Source organism: Scomber japonicus, chromosome 21 (genome assembly GCF_027409825.1).
Source record: "Scomber japonicus isolate fScoJap1 chromosome 21, fScoJap1.pri, whole genome shotgun sequence".
Taxonomy (NCBI): domain Eukaryota; kingdom Metazoa; phylum Chordata; class Actinopteri; order Scombriformes; family Scombridae; genus Scomber; species Scomber japonicus.
This window is the reverse complement of record NC_070598.1, coordinates 5,780,876-5,803,282: the sequence shown is the minus strand read 5'-3', so window position 1 is coordinate 5,803,282 and position 22,407 is coordinate 5,780,876. Positions and strand designations below refer to the sequence as shown.

Here is a 22,407-nt window from a genome sequence, read left to right as displayed (position 1 = left end):
GATTATTTAACACATGATGAATATGATGAATTATCCCTTTATAATCTAGTATAAAGTCAAATTTGGCAGCACAGATTTGAAGATACATCTATGTAGAGGTGCAATGTCTCTGCAGGTTGCTGGTAATACTTTCATGATAGCTGTCTCCATAATTTAACAGGAATGTATTAAACACATGGTGAATATGATGCATTATCCCTTTATAAACTACTATATATAGCTTTAAAGATACATCTATGTAGAGGCTCTTTATAACATTAAGAAGGTAAAACTAGAGGTGTACTCTCTCTGCAGGTTGTACTACATGTACTGTAATACATCCACTATTTTGGCATCCTCTTTAAAGCTTTTAAACTCATCTGGAAAAGCTGCTGTGCATTAATCAGCAGTACAGGGTGTTCAGGAATCAGCAGAAACACAAATTGTCTCCACATTTTAACAGGAATTATTTAACACATGGTGAATTTGGTGCATTATCCTCTTATAATCTAGCATCAAGTCAAATTTGGCACAGCACAGTTTAGAAGATACATCTATGTGCATCTTTAAAAAGGTAAATCTAGAGCTCCGATGTCTCTGCAGGTTGCCAGGTAATACATTTAAAGCTTTAACCTCATCTCGAAAAGCTGCTGTGCATTAATCGACGGTACAGGGTGTCCGGTGACGTTACCTGTTTCCAGCCACGTCCAGCACGTGCAGCTCGGTGGCATCTGCCAGCTCAGGAGGCAGTTTGCCCAGACGGTTGTCTCTTAATGAGAGCACGTTGAGACTGGCACAGCCGCCGAGCTCTTTGGGCACGCTGCCCAAACGGTTGCGATCTACATTCAAGTTGGTCAACTTCTTCAGCTTGCCCAGCGAGCGAGGAAGTGACTGTCAGGGTGGGAGACAGAAAGCATTGATCATGAGTTAAATCTAATTTGAGGATTTATAGTTTTTAATGGGGTATTAACAGATGTACATAAATCCCAGCGAGGTCAGAGTGAGGCTGTTTTGTAAGTGGTTGGTACTGTAAATCCTCACCTGTAATAGGTTCTCTGTCAGGATGAGCTCTGTGAGGTTTTCACACTCTCCTATTGAATCAGTCAGGTGGGTCAGTCGATTCTGGTCCACCTTCAGGATTGACAGCTGTTTCAGACAGCCTGGATAAGAAAATAAAAGTCATTTAATAAACTGCAGCTATAGGATACTAACATCAGTACATGTGATGTTCTGTGTGTGTATGAGGGTCAATGAGGGTTTTTTGTGTCTCTATGTGGTTTAGTAAAAAAATAAAGGGGTTCAAATGTGACCCAGCATCAAAGTTCTGCTTTTAATCAATTTTGAGAGAATATATTAGAGGATTATGGCAAAAATGTCCAAGTGGTGTAACCATAAAAACTTAGTACCAACTAATTAAACTTGCTTAAAAACAGTAAATAGTCAATAAAACACCATATCAACTAGTTTGGCATGATTTTACATTATAACTTTTATATTAAATAAAGCTAATGGAATACTATTGTTCTAAATATTACATTTAATCTGGTAACCATGGAGATCAGGAACCATCATCATCATTCTTTTGTGGTTACACCATTTGACATTTTCAGGAGCATTCAGTCTTACTTTCGATTTAATGTAATCTCAAATGACATAAAACCAACAAAAATACCCAAAATGTACATTTGAACAAACCTGAAGCTGCTTTTAAAACTATTTTTTAAGATATTTTTGAATTGCTCATCTTGCCAACCCTTATTTATTTGTCACTGACCCATGTATGTGTGGATATGATGTTGAAATGTTAACTCAGAGTCTGGAATAAGACAGACTGAACTAATGCCTGTGCTGACCTTCACTGGTATTATTTTTCCAGTAGAGGGCAGTGCTGTTCTTATTTAACAGAGTACTTTAAAGTATTTCTACACACACACACACACACACACACACACACACACACGCTAACAGTGAGCCGGCCATAAGGTCGACCTTATCAACGGTGCTGCTTAATTGGATGGCAAACTTTCAGTAAGTACCCACAAAAACACATTTGTTCACAGAAAACAAAGAAGAAAGAGGAGGTTTATAAAAAGGACTAATTAGTGTTAGGCAACTTGTTTGTGTTTTTTCATGCCACGTAATACCACAGCCATGTTTGGGTTTTTTTTTTTTACTGTTCGAGAAACAAACATGGCAATATTCTGATACACAGAATAACAAAAGTACCATTTCATAATAGTGACGGAGGATATGACGTCATTCATTTAACTATTAACATTCATTGCTGTTTCTAACATAATTTTAGTTGAGAGTTGCCATTTCCCTTCTCTTTCTTTCCTTCCCTTCAATCAATCAGTCTTTATTTATATAGCAGCAAATCACAACAAAAGTCATCTCAAGGCACTTTACTCATAGAGCAGGTCTAGACCGTACTCTTTAATTTAATTTAAAGAGACCCGACATTCCCCACATGAGCAGCACTTGGCGACAGCGGCAAGGAAAAACTCTCCTTTAACGGGAAGAAACCTCAAGCAGAACCGGGCTCTAAGTGGGCGGCATTGACCGGTTGGGATGGAAGGAGAGAGGGAGAGAGAGAGAGAGAGAGAGGAGAGAGGAAAGAGGAGAGAGAGGCCTTGTGTTCCTCACCTATGCTGTCAGGGACGACCTCCAGCAGGTTCTGTGTGAGCAGCAGGTCGGTGAGAGCCAGAAGGCCGTTTAGCTCTGAGGGAAGCTCCTCCAGACGATTCTCCGACACATCCAGACACACCAGTCTCCTGAGGTTCCCCAGCTCCTAAAACACGTTACACAGGTCATGACATTTTGTATGTGTCCATGTGGTTTAGTTTAAATTTAAAAAGGGGTTAAAATGTGAAAATAAACATATGAATAAGTTGCACACATTCTTTTTTGTGGACTCAGCATCAAATTTCTGCTTTTAATCCATTTTGAGAGAATATATTAGAGGATTATGGCAAAAATGTCTAAGTGGTGTAACCATAAAAACAGTAAATTCTCAATAAAACACCATATCAACTAGTTTGGCATGATCTTACATTATAACTTTTTATATTAAATAAAGCTAATGGAATACAATCTGGGGTATCATGTCAATCAGGAAACAAATATTCAATATTTATCTTGTGTGGTTACACCATATGACATCTTCAGGTGCAAATGCCATTATAAAAAATGTACATTGTAACAAACCTGATACTGCTTTTAAATCTATGTTTTAAGATATTTTTGAATTGCTCATCTTGCCAACCATAGTAAATACCACTTATTCACATCACAGAACTGCTACATCCTGAAGAGCTTCTCCTCCTAAAACCACTAGACTCCTTTTAACTTCTTCCATGCACCGAGAGCCAACTACTTTCCATGTTTTATCTGTTTTTTATTTTTTGCATATCGAAGCTTGGGAGTAAACACAATTTTACCCCGCTGCGCACTAAATTTGTGTTATAAAACTGTTACTTACTGGTGGTAATGAGGACAATTGGTTACGGTCAAGCCACAGCTCCCTCAGATTGGGCAAAGCGCCGAGGGTGTCCGGCTAAGATGATGGGATGAAACAGAAACAGAAGGGAAAAAGGAGGGTGGAGAAGAAGAGGGAGGAAGAAGAAGAAGAAGAAGGGCAATATTGGTTACTCGCGGCTTGTTATTGAAGGGAGCAGGTCGGTCATTCTTTGTTCGTGTTTTGTGAGGTCTAAACAAACCCGGAAACAGCGAGTAGAAACTTTTTATCTATTTGAAAATGATCAGAGAGGTTTGAGGAAACGGCAAACAAGAGTCATGTGCCCTAAATACACAAGTGCTCTATATATAAACTGCATGGTTAAATAAATCAGTATGTGGTAGAAGAACATGGCTTGTTCTTCTCTGCAGCCGTTGCCACATGGGTTCATTTTAGATTATAGCTTTTACATTGACAAGGATATGAATTTATATGGATTTATCTGCTATTAAAAGTTGTATAATGGGTAAATAAATAGAAATAGGATGTTTAAAATGTAATCATGTTTACTGAAGCTCTAAAAAATCCAGTCAGTGGGCTCCCGAATGTGAGTCTAAGCGATAAATAAAATTAAAAGGAGAACGTCAGTAAAGCGCTGGCTTGTGACAGACATGCAGGCGGGCGAGGTTTCATCATGATGTCAACTGTTTGCTCAGCCCCCGCCCTCGTCAGGTCATGAGGCATTGTTTACCCTGTCCTATTGAGACTGGTGGGCGTTCCCCTCCTGATTTTAAAAACCAGCACTCACTCACTCACTCTCACTCACTCACTCAGGGGGGGGGGCAGTCAGTGCATATTGGGCCCTCAGGTCTGACAGATCTGGCGCTGGTTGTGTTTGATGAGGTGAACATGTGGTTTGGATCATAATTATTGCGGTGGAGAATGTGAGAAGGGATATTTGTCACCCGTCTGTGTGTGTGTGTGTGTGTGTGTGTGTGTGTGTGTGTTTTTGAGCACTCGAAATGTAGAATTAATTAATTAAGTTTCGGCCTCACCAAAACTTCCAGTTCATTGCTGCCCAGGTCCAGCTGTTCCAGTTTCACCAGGAAAGAGAGCGAGCTGAAAACACACACACACACACACAGTGAATATCACACACAGAAGAACAAAAAACACTGCTTTGAACATGACTACAACATACTATTCATTCCCATTTAGTGACACAGGCAAAGAGTGTTTTTAAACCTAACATTGATAAAGGTAACTTGTCCTTTTTGGCATGTTCTTCCACTCTACTCTAAATAGCACATTTCTTTCCTCAAACTATTGCATTTCTAAGAGGCGATAAGAGGTTAATGTTGATCTACAAATAGCTGCGGTAATTCTTTCACGTTGTCAACAGACGCTTATTGTTCACGATGGAGAGAGAGGGAGAGAGGGAGAGAGAGAGAGAGAGAGAGAGAGAGAGACACACAGAGACAGAGACAGAGAGAGAGAGAGAGAGAGAGACACAGAGACAGACACAGAGAGAGAGAGACACACAGAGACAGAGAGAGAGAGAGAGAGAGAGAGAGAGAGAGACACAGAGACAGAGACAGAGACAGAGAGAGAGAGAGAGAGAGAGAGAGAGAGAGAGAGAGACACACAGAGACAGAGAGAGAGAGAGAGACACAGAGACAGAGAGAGAGAGAGAGAGAGGGAGTTCAGCACATGCACGCTGGAGGAGGGAGATGACACTTACGTGGGCAGAGATTTCAGCAGGTTCTCCCTGAGCTCCAACGTCACGAGATTGGCCAGACTATGAAAAAAAAGGGGGGAGATGCATGAGGGGGGGGGGTAGGGAGTTGGCAGACGACATGAAGAGGATGGGAGAGAGGGAAAGAGAGAAAGAGAGAAGAGAGGCAGGTTGGTTAGTCAGATGGCAGGTCTGTTCATCTGGGCTGCCTGGCATGGTGAGGGGCTCCTTCCATCTGTCTGAGCAGAGCGCTGTGGCCCGGAGCCCGGAGACCAGCTTCCTCAGAGCCCACTGGGCAACAGAATCACTCCTCTTGAAAAAACCTGCTCCGTCTCCTAATGTTTCATGGATCTAACTGAGTTGAAGTCCTTCAGTCTGGCAGCTTGGATGAGTGTGATGATGACTTGATAATGGACTACGGTCTACTTTAAAAATGTCTTATTAACCCGTAAACAGGCAACGTGGACCAGGAGACTCTTTAACTTCCTGTTAGGAGCCTGGTTGGTTAAGGTGGTTGTTCTGTTGTATGTGGCTTGAATTGGTAGAACTGGATTGGTAGAATAAAGCTTGTGGTAGGTCTATACTTCGATATAAATGAGAAAAATCAGTTTTTACGTTATTCAATATCCTCCATCAACAGAATAAGAAGCTGGACTTAATTTTTCTTTACTCTGTTTTATGGATGACTATAAATCTATGTCTGTTTATGATTTGCATCTCCTGTACGTTATTGTACTGCTTTGTAGGTCAAGAAGACATATTACAGGATGTAATTTGTGGAAGGAATAATGAATTTTGATATCAATAAAAATGTCATTACCAAAAAAAAAAGAAAAAAAAAGAAACTAGTATGTTTGATATTAATGACCAGAGAAAGCAAGAATGTATAACTTCTCTTTTTACCATTGTGACCATTTTTATACCCTAATATGGGCATTAGATCCTGGTGGACATATAACTCATAAAATCCTAAATATACAAAATATTTAAAAAAATAAATATTAATGGAAATGTTTTACTTTAGGTTTAGGTTTTACTCTTTTTCAACTGCTGCCTGTTTAAGGGTTAAAAACGTTTCTATGACTATTCAAAAAGAAATCCGCTTATCAAATCAAAACTATGAGATGTTGTGCGTGTTTACATACTTTCCAATGTCGTTGGGTAAAATCTGCAATGACACATCGTTGAGTGCCAAGTGAGCCAGCGCTCGGAGTTGAGTGAAACCATCCGGCAATCTGAAGGACAAAGAAAGAAAGAAAGACAGAAAAAGAAGGGAATATTTTTTAGGGATCTTTTATACAACGCATGGGATCACTTTACTCACACAGACTATAGACTATTGACCCACTAGGTATTCCCATCTGTTAAAGTATTCAACATTAAAAAATTCCCATCCCCATTGATTTCCAATGGGAGGACGTTAAAGGGCAAAAAAATACCGTGCTAGACATGGCTGATCACAGGTGTAGCAAGAAAAGGTTTGAATTAAGACACTGACTTTTTTTAATAGGGGTTAACTGATTCTGGTAAATGTGATCTCCTTCAGGCAAGTACTGTTTCTTTTTTGTAGAGGAATATTTTAACCCTTACATACTGTTCAGGGTTCAATTTGACCCATTTTTTACATTTGAGAGCTGTTAATGACTGATGGGGGGAGTTATGAATGTGAATTGGTGCAGTGAGTAGTTATGAGTCAGAATAGGAACAGTATGTAAAGGGTTAAAGCTTTGTAGTTTTAGGAAATCAGGTTAAAGTGCATTTGAACGTGCACATTCACCGTCTTTCACATACAACTGACTGCACATCTAAAGCACAGTAAACGTAATTAGAGCAAACGAATGACCCTCATCATGCTTTGGTGCACTTTTCGTAGTTGTAATGACTCACTCCCCCCCACCCCACCCCCACCCCCTTTTTTTTGTTACATGTGGGCAAGCACAATATTTTTTCCCGGTGATGATAAAAAGAGTGATGGGCTGTTCCGCTCTGCTTACCTGGAGAGGGGGTTTCCACTGAAGTCTGCGATCTCCAAGGCCCTGCAAAACTTAATGCTCTCGGGGATCTCAGGAATGTCTGCAGGAGAAAAGAGAGAGGGAAGGAGGGAGGGAGGGAAGAGAGGGAGGAGAGGGAGGACAGCAGTCAGCACCATGGACACACTGATGCAGAGCGGAGATGTAGAGGGCTCATATTCTATAGAGCGAATCATTTTAAGTTCCTTTTAATCGCAACCAGATGGCCAGAGGGAGGAAAAAGTTACAAAGAAAGAAAGAAAGAAAGAAAGAAAGAAAGAAAGAAGGAATAAGGGGAGAAAAATGAGACAGAGAGAGAGAAAGATGGAAGCTGTGCTAACAGAGGAGAGGACATGGTCAAAGTGTACAAAGTGCCCCCCGACCCCCCCCCTCCCTACTAAGTCAAATTTAGAGTGCAATCACACATTTATAGCTACTTGCTTTAATGCAAGTCCAAATGAAGGTCATTGGATCATGTATCTAGATCTTGATCTGAAAAGGAGGGTTTCCCATGTATGGTAAAAGGCACGAAGGGGTCAATTATATAAAAATAAAGGGAAACATCTATTTAAAGACATAAAATAGATATTAAACACACTCCTACAGCTGGTTGTTAATGATTATAAGGCTGTTTATTTATTTGTTTGTTTTGCATCTGATTTGTCTGTCACCTGTCACGCTCTCTTTGCATTGTCATTACTACCACGCAGATCAGAGATAAGGAGATCTGTGTGGCAACAAGTGTATTGTGCTGCATAGAAAAGAAACATATTGCAGGTTTTGTAAAAAGCACTTGTGTAATACTGTAAATTCCCCACAGTCAACACAGTCATTCACTGTAAGGCAAGTGGGTCGCTGCACCTTAAAATGTTAAAACAGGATGTCTGTAGTATAGGTTTAATGACTTTTAAGACCTTTTTAATACTTCTTTAAGGAATTTTGTATTCAAATTGGCAATTGGCAATTGGAGTGTAGAAAAGTGTCAGATATTGTACTCATACATAATACATTAAGAGACATATGATAATGATGCATTTTAAGACTTTTAAAGGATCTGTGGTGACCATGTAAAAAGGCATGAAAGCATTAATTTAACTCTACTCCAGTCTTTCCTGCTTAGCCTGATGTGCACATATACACACATATAGAAAAAGCACAACTATAAATCATCTGACCTACTGGCCTTGACAAGGAAAATGACATCTTCACCCCTGAATCCTGCAGGTGTATGTTAAGAAATCCCCCACTGAGCCAAGCAGCCTGTGACGCTTTATCTGGGGCTCAGCGTTGTCCTGCAGCAGGAGCAGACAGGCAGACAGATGGGAAAGGCCCTCACAGGCCACTGCACACTTGCTGCTCCCACACCACTTGATGCAGCGTGGAGCAGAGCAGATGTCTCGTATCTAACTGTATAGGCTCCTCGTCAACACCGAATATCAATTTTAGTTGTGCAAGGACACGGAGAGGGCAAAGATATTTATTGATGAGCTGCGGAAAATGTGTGTTATTTTAAGTGTCTGTGACATGTATGACTGTGCTCATCTTATTTCACAGGCATGAAGATCCATGAATGAATGTCTGTTGTGCCTGAGGGTAAGACTTGATAGCCTAGCAAAGAGCTAATATTTATCAAACGGTTGTTGCTGCTTCCATGTTGATTCTGTAACTCATTTGGTATGGCAGGAATTGTTACAGATATAAAACTCCCTTGTTGTTTTTGGTGTGGTTTCTCTAACTGAACTACACGCTGACTGATAATGAAACAGTGATGCGATACATTTGTGCACAGCGAGCTCGTATCTGCCTACCGTTTCTGGATATGTCCAGTTCCACCAGCTGCATGAAGTTGGCCACCTCGGGAGGGAGTCTCTGGATCTCATTGTCGCTCAAGCCGAGCTTCCTTAGGTTCAGTAGTCTGAAGAAAGGCTGTGGAGACAAATGAAACTGTGTTAATACTGATATAGGCAGATGATATTCAAATCCTTTAAATTTCCCTTAATCGTCCAAGCTTGCAAGGACGCATGAAGGAATAAATATGGAACAATCTAATCTTGCCGATAACAGGATCCAAATCATCAATCTTAAAATATTGTTTTGAAATCAGCATCAGGTTTGCTAAAATGTACATTTTGTTTTTACCAAAAGTAAGACTGAATGTTCCTGAAAATGTCAAATGGTGTAACCACAAAAGAATGATAAACCGTTTGGTGTATAAACTGTCAGCAAATAGTAAAAACCATAATTTACTGCAATGAAAGTATGAAAAATGACTTATATGAGTTGCCATAGTTTTTATATAAATATTAGATGATTCAATTAATCATTTTGACTCTTAATGCACATTTTTAGCCCAGAAGTGGAAGTACATCTGCGTAATCTCTCATTATGTTAAAAATCAGCTGAGCGTATGTTGGAAGTCTTTCTAACCTAATCACGAGCGTAAAGTGAACACACAAAAACATCCTGTATATTCAGAAAAAGGAGGCCGACTCCACAGCCGACATTCCATCCTCATATTCCCCAAAAACCTCCTCCTCGCCATGGCAACGCCGGCCAAACAAAGTGGCGGAGAGGGAAAGTGCTGCAGCTGTGGCCCATGCCAAGTGCTTTCACAAGAGCCCGGTTGTTGGACGGGGACGGCGTTCAGAAACATTCCTCCGCCAGCCGCACTGTGTGTGTCTGTGTGTCATCTGCTGCTCAGATGGACGGACAAGACAGGCTGGCGGGAACGGCAAGATAAACAGGCCAAAACTATGCAGTTATTAACCCCTCAATCAGTCCCCAGTTCTGCAGCCCACAGAGGACCCACTGTTTAAAAAAAAACTTCACTTCATGAAGGACGCGTCTTGAGGAGAGGAACTCGCCGACTCGAGCTTTTCTGGAAGAGGAGAAATTTGTGTAAACTCATTTATTCAGGGATGCTTTCTGAACATAGGGTGCCACAGACGTCTGCGAGAGCTCGGAGACTCAACCTTAATTCAAATTAAACCTCAAGCTGTCACTGAGGCCCTCTGTGGAAAAAAACAAAAAAACACACAACCTCCCATGTGTCAACAACCGCAGAGATTAACATACTGAATTTGGAAAACTCAAGAGAAATTTGCAAGCGTTTCCTTCTTCGCTCGCAAACACGTAGTAAAAAATCAGATAAGACAAAAACGTTCTTTGATGTGTTTTGTCGGCGGGTTTTGTGCAAAATGTGTAAAAAAAAAAAAAAACACACACATACAAATCTAGACACTGAATGCAACATGCTGGGAGACAGCTCTGCAATTACGCTGCCAAAAGAGAAGAATGCAAAGTTCATTCAGCTCCTTCATGACAGACATTTCCTGCTCTTAACTGGTTGTGCGTATTGTGTTAGGATGGCGAAGGAGGGAGAGGGAGGGAAGGTTGGCTACGGCAACGCAAGCAAGACAGAGCTTGTCAAGTACTTTCCCAATTTTCGACACTGTCTGTGGTTCAGTTTCAACTTTGAGATGGAGAGTGAAATCAATGGGAGGGGAGGAGAGTCAGAGAGAAGGAGATACACACACACATTAAAAAAAAGGGTGTTGGCTCAGTGTGTAGCAGGTGACAGGTATCAGATGGCAGGAACAGGAAACAGGAGCTCGGAGGGACCATGTGACCTAGCAAAGCACAGATGGGAACCGGCCCCCAGGAGAGGAGGCAAACCCTGCTGGCAGAACAGGTGATAATCAGGAAGATGGAAAGCCTCTCAAAAAGCTCAGGGTGGGGATGCTTTATAAACCACACACACCTGAGAAGTTTAAAAATACTTAAAAATGTCATTTCTACCTACTTAAGAAAATACAGACGGGGCTTTAAAGTTCCCACGATGAGGCAGCAAAGTTCCCGCTAACGGACAATCAGCGATTCTTCCATCCAGGCTAAACCAATCACCTAATAAAAGCTTTTGCATCAGTGCATTCCTCTCCCCTCCCTTCTCTCTCCTTTCCTCCCCTCTCCTCTCCTTCTTGATATCATCCAGAGCCCGATCAGCAAACGAAGGAGAGAAAAGCCGGACTGTAATGCAATCATGCCTGTGATCAAGTAATTATGAACGCTCACAAAGATGGTCATTCAAACTCCTAAAGCAGGCGCTCGCAGACAGAGGTTGCCGCCGTTTTTTTTTCTTCTTCCCTTCTTCTAGGAAGCGACTATGATGTTTTTTTTTCTTACTATGAAACAAGGTCACAAGATTTTCTGCTTTTTATTCCTTTTTTTTTGGAAGACGATGAGACGCTGCTACAGGTTCATAACATTTACTTTTTCAATCATCTAAACTCTTTCAGGTGTAATAAATCTATTCCTCGAAGCAGTCAAAAGTTTGATAAAGTAATAAAAAAATTCTTCTTTCTTGCAATGAAAAACTGTCCCCCGCCGTTTTTTCTTTTCCCATCGACTGATGTACTTTCAAAATTAAACAATAGGGGAACAAGAACAGTTTTATTCGGGTCAATGGGTCAATTGGAATAACAAAGTGGGAGCAGTGGGATTTAGTGTACCGCCACCGTCTCTTCATTGTATTATACTGAGCCACATCAGTCTGCTCAGTCACTCAGGCAGCCTTTAACAGGACTGTTTCTCTCTCTATGTATGTGTGTGTGTGTGTGTGTGTGTGTGAGTGTGTGTGTGTGTGTGTGTGTTGTAAAGTGAGAAACCAGTGTGTCACATTTCCTTTTACAACTTTGCAAGTGGGAGGTTTTAATGAGACCCTTGTTTAAGACATGTTTGCTTAAGGAAGATGTGAAGAGGGAGAGAGAGTGGGATAGAAAATAAAAAAAAGAAGTGGGTAAATGATAGTGGTGCCAGCAGGGGGCAGTGTGGAGTCTCAGAGCTCCTCACTTGTACTTAAACTACTATGAACCAGCCTTTTTTGAGACTGTAGACTGTGAATAGCCAGAATTTATCTTTGCAAACAGAATTTAAAACAGTAAATCAAACAGGAGGAAAGCAAGCATCATAAAACTGAAACTCAATCTATCAACTGTTGATAGTACTCTTGAATGAAGTAGATCCTTTTCTAAAGACAACAAATTGTAAGAGGTTGGATGTGGACAGTGCTGGGAGACAAAGAGCAACATTTCCAACAAGTATGGAGTCAAATCTATGAATCCAAGAATCTACTTTACCTTATCATGTATCTACTGTACCTCACTATGTATCTACTGTACCTCACTATGTATCTACTGTACCTCACTATGTATCTACTTTACCTCACTATGTACCTACTTTACCTCACTATGCATCTACTTTACCTCACTTTACCTCACTAGGTATCTACTTTACCTCACTTTACCTCACTATACATCTACTTTACCTCACCATGTACCTACTTTACCTCACTATGCATCTACTTTACCTCATTATGTACCTACTTTACCTCACTATGCATCTACTTTACCTCACTATGCATCTACTTTACCTCACTATGCATCTACTTTACCTCACTATGTGCCTACTTTACCTCACTAAGCATCTACTTTACCTCACTATGTATCTACTTTACCTCAATATGCATCTACTTTACCTCACTATGCACCTACTTTACCTCACTATGCACCTACTTTACCTCACTATGTACCTACTACCTCATGATGTACCTACTTTACCTCAATATGCATCTACTTTACCTCATGATGTACCTACTTTACCTCAATATGCATCTACTTTACCTCACTATGTATCTACTTTACCTCACTATGTATCTACTTTACCTCAATATGTACCTACTTTACCTCAATATGTATCTACTTTACCTCATGATGTACCTACTTTACCTCAATATGCATCTACTTTACCTCATGATGTACCTACTTTACCTCAATATGTACCTACTTTACCTCAATATGTACCTACTTTACCTCAATATGTATCTACTTTACCTCATGATGTACCTACTTTACCTCAATATGCATCTACTTTACCTCATGATGTACCTACTTTACCTTAATATGTACCTACTTTACCTCAATATGTCCCTACTTTACCTCAATATGTGCCTTGGAAATTAGAAAACTAATCAAATGGAATAATTACCTTTTATTAAGTAATTGAAATAGTTACATTACATATTACATTTTAAATAATTTAACTAGTAATCTGCAACCTATTAGATTTCCAAGGTAACCTTCCCAAGGCTGACTACAATGAGGCAGACTCCGGCTAGTTATTTTGAGATATCCCTCATTATTATACAGTGAATGGAGCCTGGTCACCCATGAGCCACCTGTTACAGAGAGAGGTGTGCATGTTAGCGTGTGTGCGTGTGTTAGTGTGTGACAAGACACACGGAGAGGAGGCCAAATGCGTGACACGTTGCACTTTCAGTATGTGTTGAGTGTCATAACATGCTTTGGTTTATCTGCACCGCCCTCGCTGCTTGGGTTACATTTCCATTACTCTGACGGATAAAGAAGTGTGGTAATGTGCCTCGGGATGCGTGTGTGTGTCTGTGTGTGTGTGTGTGTGTGTGTGTGTGTGTGTGTGTGTGTGTGTGTGTGTGTGTGTGTGTATCTCTAAGTCACAAGGGGGGGGGACTCCTCTGCTGTAGGTCAGCACACAGCCGTGTTTACAAAATCATAGTTTTTACTTTGGTTGGTGTTGCCAAGAACTACAAGCTATACAGTTGCAGCACTCAGCGTGTGTGTGTGTGTCAGCTTAGGGCAGATGTTAATGTGCATATTTGTGTATTTTCATGTGTATTAGCAGTGTGTGTGTGTGTGTGTGTGTGTTTGCTTTAAGAGTGTTTATGAGAGCGTTTACGTGCGCTGGAAGAGGCTGTAAATTCACAGAGCTGAATGTTAACGTTTTTGAAAACTAATTAAAATGTGACTGCAGATATCCAAGAGGCAACGTACGTGTGTGTATGCATAAGTGTGTGCTTGTCTGTGTGTGTGTGTGTAGACTGTTTGTTTCCACTGTAAGCGCAGTGAGCTGAAGCCTGATGTTTGCACACTAGATAATACTCTCATGAACATTTATTGGTAGGCCTAGACCACCATATGGTTGTCTAGGTCCTACCTATAAATGTTCATGGGAGCATTATTTAGTGTGCAGACTATTTTTTTTTTCTTCTTTTTTCTCTCTCCACATGTTCTTCTGTCCAGCGCCTCGTATTTATCGTTTGGATGTGCATGTTTTCACAGACGCTGCAGTGTTTCCAGTCAAGTGACTCCATTTAGCTTACGGTTTCCCTCCAATCATGCCCCATCAGACTGGAGACAGAGCACACACACACACACACACGCACACATACGCACATACATAGGGGAGAACAGGGCCTGTTGTCACATTCACTAGATGTCGGGTGCTATTAAAAAAAGTCTTAGTGCTGAAATTTTAAGAATTTTTTCAGGGAGATGTAATTTCTTTCTAGGTCATTTCTGGAGTAAAAAACAGTTGACATTGAAATAAGAGGACGTGAAGATGTAAATCTCCTTCTCTTCAGTGTTTCTGTATGAAGATAGAGTAACAGTTTAGACCCTGTCACGATAACTACGTTCATTAGACGATATATATAATCGCAATAAACTATTTTATCATCATGTGAAGATTATTTTATACCACTGATAATAAGAAAATAATGCAAAATGTACTTGTAGTAATGATTTGGACTACCTACATTTTTCCCAATTAAAAATAACACAGGGAGGACCAACGTTCCACATCAGCTTAAAGAGAGTAAGACCTCCCCCCTTTACCATTTGACACTTTAAGCTTCCATTACTCATTAAAAGGGAATCTATTCAAGATCCAGTTAATGAGGAACTCAAAGGAAAGTAAAACAAAAAAAAAAAGTGTGACTACCAACCCCGTTCTCCCCTACATTAGCTAAATCTGACCCTCCTCTAACAAGGGGGGGCACCAAACTCCAATGACTAATCTGCCCCCAATGACTAAGCTGAGGGGCTAAACCTTTTTTAATTCAGAAGAAGAAGAAGAAGAACTTGGTGTCATTTTTTTAGCATCTAAGACATCTAACGTTTTGGGGTTTTTTTTTGGCTGAATCAACTCGATCAGGTCTCAGTTTGCCTATGAGGTACACAATCAAAGAAGAGGAAGTCGAATCATCATTAGAACCTCTCTGCTATTCATTTCTATCGCCCCCATTTTTTTACTCTCACACACACTTTTACACACTTGGTTTCCTCTGGAAGTGAAATTCCTATTCACACATTCCCCTCCGAGCCTCTTAATCTGGTGCCAAATCAGCCTCCAGTTGGCTTATGTCTCCCCACTCTTCACCCAATATCCATCCCCACACACACACACATCTACACACACACACACACACACACACACACACACTACTGCCTGCACAATACCGGGGTGAGGGGCTCAAAGCGAAGGGGAGGGGGAGAGCACATGCTTTTGTGCTTACTTGGACTTCTTTCAGTGTTTCAGGAAATAAAAAAAATTTAAGGAAAAAAAAAAAAAGGCTGAGAGGATTTGGTTGAATGAGTAACTTGCTCGGTCACTCGAGTGGCGAGCCTCATTACCGCACGCTCGTTTTCTATAGATATCCGCGGTTATTGTTACTGTGGTATATAAACTCGGTACATGAGTGACCACAGACACACAGGGAGGCCCGTAATTCATGCTTTTATTTCTTTAAGATTGGGACTACCAAAACAGACACTTGAAAAACCCGTCTTTTAACCAAAAAGGAAGGAAGTGTGAGCATCTTTACTCTGGTTTTAGCTTCACTTCATTGACTTCAATTATCTTTTTCAATAGATTTTGAGCTTCTTTTACTTGTTTTTGAAGCTCTCAGCATTTCTCATTAATTATATAGAGCGTGGCGGCCCACCATAGTCTTGATTTGTGCCAATAATATGCAGTTGTTATTTGAAGAAACGACTTAAAGCAATGCAGAAGACGATATATACTGAAAAATGTCAAACTTTAACAGTATTTTATATGTTTCCTCAGTAATAAACTCGATGAAATTGGACAATCTCTTCTGCTCTCTTTGTTTCAAAGCTGAAATATGAGCATTAGTCTTTTTTTGATGGTTTGTTTTGAACATTTATGAACTGGTAAAAAAATTCTTTCCCATGCTTTGCAGCTCTGTCATCTCCATTCACACCAGTTAAATTACTAAAGCATGAAATTGTATAGAGCACAAACTTTTTTTTTATAGATATAACCTCTTAATTTTGCTCTCAGAGTGCACCACAATGATGCATTTGACTTAAAAATTTACAAAATTGTCTTCCTACAGGGTCGTACTGAGGTCCAACCACCATAGTCTCTCAAACTGTTGTGGGTAAAAGTGTCTCTAAATGTTTTTGGGGGATTCTCTGTTTTACAATCCTTCACGAGCTCTCAAATCACATCGTCTACTGCTGGAGTTTAAATACGTATGCACACAAGAAAACAAGTAGTGCAGCATAAAGCCAATCTGGCTTCTAATTAGTGTAATTTTAAACTTATTTTAAATTAAATGTCTATTTTTTATTAGTTTATTTGCAATTTTATTGTATTTTATAGTTATTTTTCTCTCTAAATCACTTTGAGCTACATCCTTAATATGAAAGGTGCTCTATAAATAAGCAGTGCAGCATTACTATAATACGAGGTAAATCCACATTTAAGAAGCAGTCCTCCCCCTCTTCCTCCTCCTCCTCCTCCTCCTCTTCTTCTTACTGCGCTTCAGTGCAGAGTTATGTGGAGTTAAGAGCAACACATGGGCTGATGTTGCTTGGCTGTTGCTTGGCCAAAAGCGTCCCCCTCCCCCTGCAGAGCACTGTTTGAAAGCTCCCCAAAAACTTCTACACATGAATGACACCCTAACTGGTCCTCTCTTCCCCTCCTCCTCCTCCTCCTCCTCCACCTCCTCCTCCTCTTGCTCTCTCGGCTGCTCCTCCTCTTTGGGTTCCCTCCATTTTTCCTTGGCAAAAGGACAAAAGGCCGAGGAGCCAGCCCCACACCAGGCCTGTCAGTCACAGGCCAGGGGATTCCTCCATTGTCTTGAAAGGGCACCGCGGAGTAGAGAAAGAGAGGGAGAGGGAGAGGGAGAGGGAGAGAGGGAGAGAGAGAGAGAGAGAGAGAGAGAGAGAGAGAGAGAGAGAGAGAGAGAGAGAGAGAGAGAGAGAGAGAGAGAGAGAGAGAGAGAGAGAGAGAGAGAGAGAGAGAGAGAGAGAGAGAGAGAGAGAAATGGAAGGATGAAGATTTGAAAAGAGGAAAGTGGCAGAAGGGATAACAAAAGGCAAGCAGGACTGACTGAGAAGGATAGAGTAGATAGAGAAGGGCAAGTGGGGAGTGGAAAGAAGAAAAAGGAAGATTGCGTGAGAAGCAGAGAGAGAAAAAAGAAGGAGAAAAACAGAGAGAGAGATGAAAGATGAGAGAGATGAGAGAAATGGACTGACTGTGGATTATTAATAAAGAGAGGAGGGTCAACAATGGATTCCCACAGTGCACTGCACACACTCGGCGCCGCTAATGGGAACAGAGCCTTCAGACGCTGACCAACAAATTATCTCACTCGGCTTTCAACGAGACTATAGACTCTCTCTCTTTTTTCTCTCTCTCTCTTTCTCTGAATAATATTATTTATTCATCAAATAAAATAAAAAAACAGCACCCAATGAAAGCTGGTGTGGTTTTAGGCCAGTACGCAGTGTGTGTGTGGACTATAATACTCGAGAAAACCCACCCCCACACACACACACACACACACACACACACACACACCCGCCACTAACAATACAACCATCCACCTACTCACAACTATAAACCCTGCAGTCCACTTCCTCTGCCCTCACCCACCGCCTCCCACACACACTCTCCCTGTAGTCTGTATTGCTTAAAGCTCTCGTGTGTGTGTGTGTGTGTGTGTGTGTGTGTGTGTGTGTGTGTGATAAAGAGTAAAAGAGAAAGTAGTACATGCAGAGCTACACCAATGTTGTGTCATATGTGTGTTTAAGGATAGTAAAAAGCTAATTCTGCTAACTTTAATCAAACATGCTCACAAATCTACAGCGGATTTAAAAGAAAAGTGGGCGTGTGCGTATGTGTGTGTATTCATATGTGCGTGTGCGTGTGTGTGATAAAGAGTAAAAAACAAAGTAGTACATGCCGAGCTGCACCAATGTTGTGTCGTGTGTGTTTGTATAGGTCACCAATCTACAGCGAATATAAAAGAAAAGTGGGCGTGTGTCTGTCTGTCTGTGTGTGTGTGTGTGTGTGTGTGTGTGTGTGTGTGTGTGTGTGTGTGTGTGTGTGTGGCCGTTTAATGGTGTTTTGTGTCATTTATCATTTATACAAAAAAAGCTCTGCATGTGTGTATGAGTGTTTGTATTTCACTTAAGTGGCACTTTCAGCCATGACTACCCTTATCCGGCTACAGCTCCCCGGGGCTCAACAGGCCACACACACGCAGAGAGAGAGAGAGAGAGAGAGAGAGAGAGAGAGAGAGACAGAGAGAGACAGAGGGAGAGAGAGAGAGAGACAGAGAGAGAGAGAGAGACAGAGAGAGAGAGAGAGAGACAGAGACATAGAGAGAGAAACATAGAGAGACAGAGACAGAGAGACATAGAGAGAGAGAGACAGAGAGAAAGAGACATAGAGAGAGACAGAGGGAGAGAGAGAAAGAGACAGAGAGAGAGAGAGAGAGAGGAGGGCGTGGTGAGGGTGAGGCGGTGTGTGACAGCCCGTCTATCTCCTGTCTACTTACACCTGTCCCCGCCGACTTTGATCTGCGGAGAGAGAAACCCGGCGGCGCCTCCTTCGTTTTTTGAGCTACAGCAGCTAAACTCTGCTCTGAAAACTGAGGAAATGTACTTTAAAAAGAATTACACTACACTTTAAAAAGGTCATAACTTCTGTTTCTCACCACAGGACAGACCAAAATGTGTATTATGAGGGATTGACTTAGAGGTGTGAGGATTAATCAACTAGTTCAATCAATCAAGCTGTATTTATATAGCACCTTTCATAACAGAGGTTAATGTAGTTCAGAGTGTTTTACGAGCTGATTGACAAGCCGACAATAAGACAGAGCAAGTGTTGAACAAGCACGACATAACAGAACAAAGAATACATACAGAAAACATTCAGACCAACGCACGTGGAAGAAAATAAGAATGACAAAAATGTAAAATAAAAAAGAGAATAAGAGACAAATTCATTAAAAGTTAGAGTAAAAAATAGATTAAAAAGAGAGAAGAAACAGACATATAAAATCAATAAGAAGTTTTTTAAAAAATTATAGAATTATAATAATAATACAATAACTTAATATAAAGTAGATTACAGTTGTAAAACTGTTTAATTAAAAACGAATTAAATAAAAATATAATTAAAAAAAGACTTTAAACTATCCTGAATCAAAAGAGCCTCAACAGGTAGGTTTGAGTTTTTATAATTGATTAATTGGCTTTTAGTCTTTCTTTAGTCCTCTATGACAGTAAACTGAATATTTTAGAGTGGTGGACATTTGAAGACATCATTTCTGGCTTTAATTAACATTTTTTTAACCATTTTCTGACATTTTATTGACCAAGCGACTAATCAATTGAGGAAAAATAAGTTCAATAAGATTTCCTGAATAACCAAAATGTGATAAGACAGTTAAATATTGTCCAGTGTGACATCTGTGTGAGCTACAGGTTGGCTTTTCTTTTTATTGATGTTATTATGTCAATATTTGCATGCATGTGTCCAGTGTGTGTGTGTGTGGGGGGGGGGGGGGGGTGTTTGAAGCAGCTGGACCCACATCAGTTGTTTAAATTAGACTTTAATAGTGGAAAAGAGGTAGAGGTAGAGGTTCGACTGCTTATAAAGCATACGGGTATAAATCAGAGGTGTCAAACTCATTTTCATTCAAGGGCCACATACACACCAATTTGATTTCATGTGGGCCCGATCATTAACAAGATGGAGGGAGGGAAGGAAGGAAGAAAGGAAGGAAATAAGAAGGGAAGGAAGCAAAGACAGACAAAAGGAAAGAGGGAAGAAAGGTAGGAAAGAGAGACAGTAAAGGACGGACAGACAGAAGGAAGGAAGCAAGAAAGGAAGAAAGGAAGGAAGGACAGATGGAAGGAAGGACAGAAGGAAGAATGGAAGGAAGGACAGAAGGAAGAAAGGATATAAGGAAGAAAGGAAGAAAGGACAGAAAGGAAGAAAGGACAGATGGAAGGAAGGACGGAAGGAAGGACAGAAGGAAGAAAGGAACGAACGAACAAAGAAAGGAATTAAGGAAGGTAGGATGGACAGGTGGAAGAAAGGAAAAGGGCACTAGATGGCAAGTGGGCCAAATCGTACCCCTTGGCGGGCCGTATCTGGCCTGCGAGCCGCATGTTTGACACCCCTGGTATAAATTATCACCCAATTCCTACTTATCTTCACACATGGTTTTACACATATATTGTTGGTGGTTAAAGTGAATAGGCCTCATTAAAATGAAATTATACCTCATTTTTGAGTTAATGCCTCAACAGGAAGGCTTTTCATTAAGTCTTAATAAGCTTAAATAAATACCTTAAATGTACTAATACATGTGTAATACCTGGTGCGACTAATACTCATAACTAATTCTGACATAAATAGGACTCTCTGTCATGTTTTCTGTAGTGAAGATGAGTCAGTGGATGAATGTAATGGATGAATAGTTGCTAACTGAGCGGGTTTAAAGCCCACAGGCCATGATGCATGTACACAATTTATGTGTGTGTGTTTATGCATATAGCCTCAAAGCAACCTCTTTTTTTTTTTTTTTTTTTTAGATAAGTGGGTCATGAAAACAGGGAAATCCTCAGTTAAGGGGCGAACAAACTGAAACAATGACAGTAAAGCACCATAATAAACAGCTCAGAACGACCCGCTGAATATACAGTGAAGCCAGATTGTGTTTCCACATCGCTGACAGCCAGAGCCAAATGTTTTCCCAAAGTCAACATGGTTAATAAACAACCATAGTGACAACAGGGCCCACCCCCCCACCCCCCCTCACCCCCCCCTCTTACCCCCCCCCCCTTTTGCTTTTGCCTCCTGGGAATGTAGTTTCAGTTTTGTTGAGCTGACACAATAAAAAATGTATGTTTCACAGGAGGAGACGACTGCCTGAATTCAACCGTGTGTTCGAGCCCTGGATTCCTATTAGACAGCTGTGTTTGCTTTATGAACGTGTTTGGTTAAATAAACAGAGTCCATATCACATCACACTGCTGCTGGCTATCTGTCTGTGTGTGTCTGTGTCTGTCTGTCTGTCTGTGGAAGGAGACTCCAGAGGACTAAAATGAGGAGAAGATTGAGAGGGAACAGGTGGATGAGACGCTCCTCCAATCCGAAATCACTCCCTATTTATTATACAGTGCTCTACATTGACCCTCTACTATTGTATTAGAGTGTCTGAATGCTGAGTGTGTGTAAATATATCTACTATATAAAATTAGAGTCCTCAAATACTCCACATGTGTTATCCATGTCCACAATCTCACAATGCCATGCTCCACATTTTAAAGATGTCAAAACTACTATAAAACTATTTAGTGTGTATTTAATAGGGCAGAGGTGTCAAACTCATTCTACTACAAGGGTCACATAGAGTCTAATCTGAGCTCAAGTGAGTCAGGTCTGTAAAAGTGTAAAATTGCATGATAACCTATAATATAAAACTTTACTATAATAAACTATTTCCAAAACAGATGATCACCCTGAGATGTCTTAAGAAAAATGAGTTGCAATTTCAACAATATTATATTATGTTAATAGTTTTTTCAGATGATTTTACACCATGTTGAATATATGAATGATTTAAATATGACCTCATTATGTATTCATTGTTTTCAAGGTGTGAAAAAAAAACCTTTGAAGCAGCAGAATAATTGGAGTTACTTTTCCATAATATGCATACTTTGCAAAGTTATCTAGTGGGCCGGATTGGACCCCTTGCCAGGCCGGTTCTGGCCCCCAGGCCCTATGTTTGACACCTGTGAATGAGTGAATAAGGGAAGTGATTTCTGGATACATGTGGGTCATTTTGTGATATCCTGAATGTTTGGTATCATACTAAAGTAAATATGTGTTATGTGTGCAGTATTAAGAGAAGTATAAAGAGGAACTTCCATATAAGGAAGCAGAAGACTTTCATATATCATTATCTGCTTGGATAAATTAGGAATATGCCATCACTTTAAATATTAATTAAATTTAATGATATTAGCCACCTATACCTAATGACAGATGTATAATCATGTACCCTCCTAGTCTCTCTCTCT

At 40.5% G+C, this 22,407-nt stretch overlaps 1 protein-coding gene across 2 annotated transcripts in view; it reads right to left on the bottom strand.

The window, feature by feature from the left end:
- The window catches only part of scrib (scribble planar cell polarity protein), a 94,249-nt gene that overhangs the window by 46,223 nt on the left and 25,619 nt on the right, over nt 1–22,407 (bottom strand). For both annotated transcript variants that reach the window (XM_053342701.1, XM_053342702.1), the window contains exons 2-10: nt 8,989–9,106; nt 7,166–7,244; nt 6,317–6,406; nt 5,178–5,234; nt 4,492–4,555; nt 3,461–3,535; nt 2,626–2,770; nt 1,021–1,139; nt 671–870 (exon numbers count right to left, since the gene is read on the bottom strand). In XM_053342701.1, coding sequence (XP_053198676.1) covers nt 671–870; nt 1,021–1,139; nt 2,626–2,770; nt 3,461–3,535; nt 4,492–4,555; nt 5,178–5,234; nt 6,317–6,406; nt 7,166–7,244; nt 8,989–9,106 — 947 coding nt within the window. The remainder of the gene's footprint in view (nt 1–670; nt 871–1,020; nt 1,140–2,625; nt 2,771–3,460; nt 3,536–4,491; nt 4,556–5,177; nt 5,235–6,316; nt 6,407–7,165; nt 7,245–8,988; nt 9,107–22,407) is intronic.